Raw genomic sequence first — 8,775 nt, forward strand, 5'->3', positions numbered from 1 at the left:
TCTGCGTATCGATCATGACATCTTCCAACAGGATAACTTCAGCGTAATCTCAGAAGTATGACTTTGTAATCAGCAGTATGACCCTACTTAAGGATATTGGTTGCACTTCCAACATGAAGCCATCGGTCATTCCAGTCGTTTCCGTCTGGCTGGCCATTTGCAAATGAGATATAGTGCATTTCTCAAGAAGTGGACAGCACAATTCTGGATTTGTGTTCAAACTACCGTATGTACTGACTGTTGTAGGTAACGTGAGAGGATAAGTTAATGAGGAAGAGATGTGCTAATAGTTTGTGAAAATGCAATGATTGTTTTATTGATAAGTTCTTATAAACAAAAAGATGTATAAGCCCTCTCAACTTTATACACTCCTCGCACCTGCATTGAAATGAACAAGCGACATTCCTCTTCGATGTGTTTTATTTTGGCCTGCACAGTCGTGAAACCCTGCCCTGTCAGCGCACCAGTAACGTCATGACTATTGAATGAAGGTAACATGCTTTGTGATAAAGTACAGTATGTCAAAGGGGCCCCGTCGGGGTTGAGAAAAATCAATCAATCAATATATCAATATCAATATGAGGCTTATATCGCGCGTATTCCGTGGGTACAGTTCTAAGCGCAGGGATTTTCTTGGTTCGGAAAATGTTAGGTATATGCCAAACTAAAATGAACAACGCATGTAGGACGTGTATTTCAGTGGTATAGAAAGTTAGTACCAGACATTTTGGAGATAAAATCATCTTGCAATGGTTTAAACTCATCTTTGGTTTGGTGGTTAATCCAAAATGTCACTGCCCACTGCTAGGGAAATGCACTATACAAGAGGGCCAACGTATTGAGTGTCTTGACCAGGTAATGTAATAGCGGTCTTTCTCCAGACCTACTCTAGAATTTCACTGACTGTCCACTGCTTGAGACATGCACAGGAGGGCCAGGGCAAGAAGTATCTTGGCCACACACTGTCATAGAGATCATTTTTAGGACAACTTCAGAGTCTCGCTGTCTGCTGCTTCGGAAATGCACTATGATAGAGAGCCAACGTGTGGAGTGTGTCGGCCACGCACTATGATATTAATAGTGGTCTCTCCCCAGAACTGCTTTAGAATTTCACTTCCTACTGCTTGGGAAATGCACCATACAGTGGAACCCCTCTCTTAAAAACCTCCAAAAATCTGAGAAAATCAGGTCTGAAAAAGGGTGGAGTCTCAAAATGGGTGTAAGTTTACGGAGGTAATGAACAGAAAAGCTGTCCAATCAATTGCAAGGTCTTAAAAGAGGAGCCTGAGGGTCTTAAAAGGGGGTTCCACTGTTTTTCTAGAGAGCCAAAGAATGTTTGTCTTTGTTCTGCCACTTACTGCAATAGTGGTCTTTCTCCAGAGCTACAGTCACTCCATAATTTCACTGTCCACTGCTTGGCAAATGCACTATTCAAGAGATCTAAAAGGTCGGGTAGTCCAGACTGGTCAATTTAGCGGGGATTATTCCGCGTAGAATGAAGCATGACTGCGTGAGGTCCTGGAATGACTGAGTAATGGGGTTTTACGTCTGCGAAGATCCCTTTGGCTTACTGTTAGACCGGTGGGTTAATGCTGGAATGTGACCCTGAGCGAAATCTAGGTCTTTACTTCGTCTTTTCTTTCTTTCTGTCTTTTTTACTTTCTTTCTTTCTTTTACCCTTAATGATCCACCACTCAGAGTGAATCTTATTCAGTCCCATCTGACTCTGTTTCATAATTATACTGATATAGGCCACCCCACACACACACACACGCGCACATACACACACACACACACACACACACACCTACACCTACACACACACACCTACACACATCCACACATACACCTACACACACACACACACACACCTACACCTACACACACACACCTACACACATCCACACACACACACATACACCTAGACACACACACACAACACCTACACGCACCCACACACACCCACACACACACACACACACACAGACACAGAAACGACTGAGAAAGACAATCCGACAGACAGACAGACAGATCAAGACTGACGGGCGGGTGTGGGAGAGGAAGAGGGGGGGGGGGGGGGTGTAGGCAGCCAGACTGAGAGAGATAGATCTGACTAGTCCAGGTGGCTATCACTAAAAGATCTCATCTTACCTCTGTGAGGACAGGACCCTAAAGAGCAATCACTCAGACATCCGTCTCACAGTCACACTTTCACTATCATTCTAGCATGTAACAATTATACATGTCACGGTGTATGCATAATTATGTATGAACGTGTCATATCGTTACACGTAGAATATACCAGGGAGCATAATGTGTGGTCTCCAGTTACCATACATTGTGCAACGCTTTCTGTCATTTGTCATAAATATGTCATAATGCATGACCTTTTGTGTCCGTATAACCCAGTTTTAGCCAAAACTGACCTCAAAGGTATGCACGAATACATTCACGCTTCGTGGTGAGCAGAAAATATTACTTGTGAACACAATGACTCAGCAGACCTATTCTAAAATATTTAAATTATTTCAGGTGTTGCGTATTTTAAAGGCACAATGGAACCTGCCCTAGTGACCACCTCTCCATGACGACCACCTGCCCATTTCTACCACCCCAACCGACCCCGACGATTTTTTTTCTCAATATAATTCACCTTTCCGTAGCAACCACCTGTGTATAACGACCACTTTTGCTCGGTCCATTGCGTGGTCGTTATATATTAATAGGTTCGATACTGTACTGTCCTTCCCGTATAAGCTATCATGTAAACTACCCGCAGAAATGTTGACATGTCCTGACGTTTTACATGGAATAACACTGAGCATCCTTCCAAAAATCCACAGTTTGCCTGCTTTCTTTGCAGACCTGGAAGTTTTCGCTGAAGTAAGTTTTGCACACTGACTTGGTGTCACTTATGAATTAAACTAATTCCGAAAAAGAAAACAACAACCACTCTGCACATTTTGTCGCCAGGCTGTTGATTTTTGCTATGCACCCAAGTCGAAGGATGCTCTTGTTCCACATAAAAGTCTGGAACGATCTGTGGTGGCGTACATGATCGTGCACTGGAGAAGGAACTTAAGGTGTTTTGAAGGCACGTTCCCGCAAAAAAAACCCCAAAATACCAGTTTGGCTCACCTGGCCTGGCTTTGACGAGTGTAAGACTAAGATCATCCCTCCGCTTGGAGACATGCCAATAGTCAACAGCCTGGCTGATTCTGGTGCAGAGTGAGAATATGTTGATGAATTAATTTCATTAAAAAAACGCTTGTGTCTTTTGAGGAATTCACGCATAAAAAAAGTCCCACTCTGTACAGAGATCACTGAGACTGTTGATTTGTTTGGGTGTATGGGTTCAGGTGGAGGAATGGTCTTATCCCATGTAAAAGCTAGCCTAGCCAAGTCTAATATGGTGAGCCGAAGGATTGTGCCTTTACACACTTTCAGTATCTCGAACGAAACGAGCTGACGAACTAATAAACAGTGTTTTTGTGTGTGTTTTTTTCCAATGTGAAAGAAAAAAAAAGATTAAGTACTTCCGTCCTACCAGTCATTCCCTTTTTCTCTTTTTTTCGGGAGTGCAACAGTCATAATGGTGTGGAGATGGGGGGGGGGGAGAGATGGGGGCTGAGTATGCTAAAAGTAGTTGGCCTTCTTCACATAATGTGCCCAAAGACATGTCCACGTTTGTTTAAGAGAATTCCGTTCACAAGAGAAGGCGTGTAGCATTATTCATGACTTTCTTTACAACTTTCTGTCTACCAACACCTTGTGAAGGTCATGACCTAAGGTCCAGTGTCTGTCACCCAGTGAGCTCCCTTGTCACGGAAGACAAGTCTCTATAAATCACCGCTTGTCGCCCCTTACCTGTCACCCTACCTGACCCTGGATGATTAAAGAAGGTAACTATGCAAGTGATCCAGATTATAAAGGGGGTAACTGTAGAAGAAAATAATTGAGAGATAAATAAATGAAAAAATGAATAAGATGTGGTAAGATTCCGCAACAGTGTCCCAAATTACCTTACAAATTTAGTTTACGGATCGAATTGAATTTCAAAGTCAAAATTATCTGTTTTCACGAGGAATTTGTCTTAGTTTTAACACATTGCCAGGATTGGTTCGGTCAGTCTGCAGAGTTTGGCACCTCGTAAAAGCTTCTTGAATTTGGGACGCTCTTCTTAAAAAATTGCCATGTAACATTCAAATAAAGGTGATGTTCAAAAATAGTGGTCAAAAGTGATAGTTTTGACTTCAAAATTGGTTCAAACGCGAGTATAGTATTTTTGCTCTCTATTCAGTCTCTAAACTTAATCTGTATGGTCAAACAATGGACACGACTACGTTGCGGACGGAGAGACTTAATTTGAGACACTGTTCTTTCTTGAGGTTTTCTGAAAAATAAAATAAAGTTTTGTATTCAAAAGGTTGAAATGTTTTCTCGGGTCCTTTTCAAGAATCCTCTTCTTTTGCCATGTTTTCACATGGTCAACTGAGTTTTGAATCGTCACCTAACATCAAACGCTTTCCGTCAAATACACCAGCGTGAGATTAGTCAATTTTATCGTTCTTTTAAAAGGATGAAACTTCGGCTAGTTCAGAAATAAATATGTAAGGACTTCATTCGGAAGGGATGTAATATTGCGGCGTGGGGTCAACAATCATAAAACGTGATGGACAGTCGATATTCTACAAAGACAGTGAGTCATGGTGTGGGTTCATTTGGAAGCCGAGGGCTTGTTCATTATGCCGTTAACACGGGATGTCAATACTTTATGCCGTTTCAAATATTAACTTTTGTATGTGGGTGCTGCATATTTGGACTTTGATTAGTGCTGTGTAATTTCCTGACATTGTGTAACGTTTGAACTGATGAATTTTAATGTCCCCTGCATTTTGATCAGCGCTATGAGACTGCCGCGTTTGTCAGTCTTTATATACAGAAGGACATTTTTATTATTATTATTTTCATTACAATCATCATTGTTGATTTGTGACGGTATGCACGATGGTTTGCACGGAAGGGACTAGGTACAACCCCTGTTTTTAAGAGTGATTTCATTACACAATGAACTTCCTCCCTGGGTGCTCTCTATTCACTCGACGCTATCTGTTAAATCCTTGACATTTTGAATTCTAGTTTCATCATAAATGATGAAAGTCGCTTGTTCATTTGAAGTTGTAATTCTCTCAGGTGTTGCATTACCCTCACCAAATCACATTCTCTTATTGCTCATGTCGCGTACAAATATATTTAGAGCGCTTACGCCATTTGTTTCTTAAACGGTTTTACCATACACACATTTAATTCTCCCCTGAATGCATTTCGTCACATACGACTAAGACTTCTAGAAAAAATTCGTTGTGATATTATAAACGTGTATGTGAATGAGTATTAACATCAGTACTGTACGTGCGTTGCAGAACTCCTTTTCAGAGAACTAAAAGGCGGAATTAAGTACTTTTAAGCTAATTTTAGACAAATGTGTCTTCTGTTCCACAGAAGGAACTGACAGAAAGGGGTTGCTATTTATACGCACAAAGCACTAAAGAGTTAGCCTACCTCTGACATTTTAAGCTGCTTCCGTGTACAGTTGTATGTTGTCTATTTACTTTGCACACAGCTTTGTTTTCGTTCAAGCTGTACAGTGGAACCCTCCTTGTAAGTCCTCCCACAACTTGAGAAAGTCAGGTCTTAAAATGGAGGGAGTTCAAAATGGGAGTAAATGTACAGTTTTTGCACAGTAAATGTACAGGTTTTGCACAGTAAATGTACAGTGTTTTGCACAGAAAATGTACAGTTTTTGCACAGTAAATGTACAGTTTTTGCACAGTAAATGTACAGTTTTTGCACAGAAAATGTGAGAAAACGTGGTCTTAAAATGGAGGGATTCTAAATCGGGGGGTCTTAGGAGGAAGGTTCCACTGTACTCCGCACTGACCTCACTGTCACCGACTGTCGTCACATGTGTGCTCTCCGCACTGACCTCACTGTCACCGACTGTCGTCACATGTGTGCTCTCCGCACTGACCTCACTGTCACCGACTGTCGTCACATGTGTGCTCTCCGCACTGACCTCACTGTCACCGACTGTCGTCACATGTGTGCTCTCCGCACTGACCTCACTGTCACCGACTGGCGTCACATGTGTGCTCTCCGCACTGACCTCACTGTCACCGACTGTCGTCACATGTGTGCTCTCCGCACTGACCTCACTGTCACCGACTGTCGTCACATGTGTGCTCTCCGCACTGACCTCACTGTCACCGACTGTCGTCACATGTGTGCTCTCCGCACTGACCTCACTGTCACCGACTGTCGTCATATGTGTGCTCTCCGCACTGACCTCACTGTCACCGACTGTCGTCACATGTGTGCTCTCCGCACTGACCTCACTGTCACCGACTGTCGTCACATGTGTGCTCTCCGCACTGACCTCACTGTCACCGACTGTCGTCACATGTGTGCTCTCCGCACTGACCTCACTGTCACCGACTGTCGTCACATGTGTGCTCTCCGCACTGACCTCACTGTCACCGACTGTCGTCACATGTGTGCTCTCCGCACTGACCTCACTGTCACCGACTGTCGTCACATGTGTGCTCTCCGCACTGACCTCACTGTCACCGACTGTCGTCACATGTGTGCTCTCCGCACTGACCTCACTGTCACCGACTGTCGTCACATGTGTGCTCTCCGCACTGACCTCACTGTCACCGACTGTCGTCACATGTGTGCTCTCCGCACTGACCTCACTGTCACCGACTGTCGTCACATGTGTGCTCTCCGCACTGACCTCACTGTCACCGACTGTCGTCACATGTGTGCTCTCCGCACTGACCTCACTGTCACCGACTGTCGTCACATGTGTGCTCTCCGCACTGACCTCACTGTCACCGACTGTCGTCACATGTGTGCTCTCCGCACTGACCTCACTGTCACCGACTGTCGTCACATGTGTGCTCTCCGCACTGACCTCACTGTCACCGACTGTCGTCACATGTGTGCTCTCCGCACTGACCTCACTGTCACCGACTGTCGTCACATGTGTGCTCTCCGCACTGACCTCACTGTCACCGACTGTCGTCATATGTGTGCTCTCCGCACTGACCTCACTGTCACCGACTGTCGTCACATGTGTGCTCTCCGCACTGACCTCACTGTCACCGACTGTCGTCACATGTGTGCTCTCCGCACTGACCTCACTGTCACCGACTGTCGTCACATGTGTGCTCTCCGCACTGACCTCACTGTCACCGACTGTCGTCACATGTGTGCTCTCCGCACTGACCTCACTGTCACCGACTGTCGTCACATGTGTGCTCTCCGCACTGACCTCACTGTCACCGACTGTCGTCATATGTGTGCTCTCCGCACTGACCTCACTGTCACCGACTGTCGTCACATGTGTGCTCTCCGCACTGACCTCACTGTCACCGACTGTCGTCACATGTGTGCTCTCCGCACTGACCTCACTGTCACCGACTGTCGTCACATGTGTGCTCTCCGCACTGACCTCACTGTCACCGACTGTCGTCACATGTGTGCTCTCCGCACTGACCTCACTGTCACCGACTGTCGTCACATGTGTGCTCTTATGCCGCACTGACCTCACTGTCACCGACTGTCGTCACATGGGTGCTCTCCGCACTGACCTCACTGTCACCGACTGTCGTCACATGTGTGCTCTCCGAACTGACCTCACTGTCACCGACTGTCGTCACATGTGTGCTCTCCGCACTGACCTCACTGTCACCGACTGTCGTCACATGTGTGCTCTCCGCACTGACCTCACTGTCACCGACTGTCGTCACATGTGTGCTCTCCGCACTGACGTCACTGTCACCGACTGTCGTCACATGTGTGCTCTCACGTATCGTGAGGTCATCATTTAAAACTTTTAGTTTATCTACGGAAAAAGGCACAATCTTTCCCGGTTCATTATCTCAGATCACTGGGACATATATAAATATACCAAAAATTCAACATGCTGACTGCCTCGTGTACAAAATGAGATTTGGGGGGATAAACTAATTTCACATATTGCCTTCCGTTTAGAAATTATTTCACAGTCAAATTTACTCTGCACACGAAGCAGCCATTGTGTTGGTTTTGCCTTCTTGTTTTGTTTGTGTCCAAGCGGAGGGATGGTCTTACCCCATTTAAAAGCCTGGCTTAGTCTCAGATGGTCAGTCCATTTGTTTTCACTGGGAAAAGGCTGTGCCTTCCAGTTTTCACTGAGATTGACAACAGCAGTTTTATTTGCTTTCGTATTTTTTTAAATTTTTTTTTTTTAAACACATTCTTGTTCGGCCAGGTTGTGTTGCACGCTAATCTCACTGTCACCGTTGTTGAAGGAGTGTTCTCCTGCTTGGGTGATTGCTATTTCAAATAAGCGGTTAAAGGCACTGTCAGCCTCCCGTAAACCATCACCGACACTGTTAGGCTTTTGCACACAGTACAAACACTCTGTCATTTATACACTCACCGCTTGAGAACATCCTAGGTGCCCTCCGTAAAGAGCGAGCAATTTTCAAAGAATTTATTTTTGCGTGGTTTATCTTGCCCCTGAGCCATCGGGAACCCGTGTGATCCAGTTTCCTTTTTTTCACAATTTAGTCGTCAGTTTGTGATTTCAATGCGACTCGCTGTATATGTAAGCTTATCTGCAATAGCACGTCATTGTGTACCTCTGAATCTAAAACGCAACAAACGGCTGCAAGTCACACGAGAAAGACGTTTTGCGTGACACGTTTCTGGGCTTTTCTTTTTTCA

General features: G+C 44.9%; 1 protein-coding gene across 1 annotated transcript; it reads right to left on the reverse strand.

Annotated features, from left to right (window-relative positions):
- Positions 1 to 896: 896 nt before the first annotated feature.
- On the reverse strand, positions 897 to 8,501 carry LOC138946596 (mucin-21-like). Its single transcript, XM_070318042.1, has 4 exons — positions 8,489 to 8,501; positions 7,656 to 7,849; positions 5,942 to 7,624; positions 897 to 962 (listed from the first exon to the last, which is right to left on the reverse strand). Exons 1-4 carry the CDS (start codon positions 8,499 to 8,501, stop codon positions 897 to 899), a joined length of 1,956 nt encoding a protein of 651 aa, XP_070174143.1.
- Positions 8,502 to 8,775: the final 274 nt, after the last annotated feature.

This window comes from Littorina saxatilis, linkage group LG14, assembly GCF_037325665.1.
Source record: "Littorina saxatilis isolate snail1 linkage group LG14, US_GU_Lsax_2.0, whole genome shotgun sequence".
NCBI classification, from domain to species: Eukaryota; Metazoa; Mollusca; class Gastropoda; order Littorinimorpha; family Littorinidae; genus Littorina; species Littorina saxatilis.

Bases quoted from the DNA above. Each gene is read 5' to 3' on its own strand.
- LOC138946596 (XM_070318042.1), bottom strand. The intron at 7,625-7,655 runs GTCAGTGCGGAG...ATGTGACGACAG, and splicing joins CGACAGTCGGTGACAGTGAG to TCGGTGACAGTGAGGTCAGT. The intron at 963-5,941 runs GTCAGTGCGGAG...TCTCTATGACAG, and splicing joins CGACAGTCGGTGACAGTGAG to TGTGTGGCCAAGATACTTCT.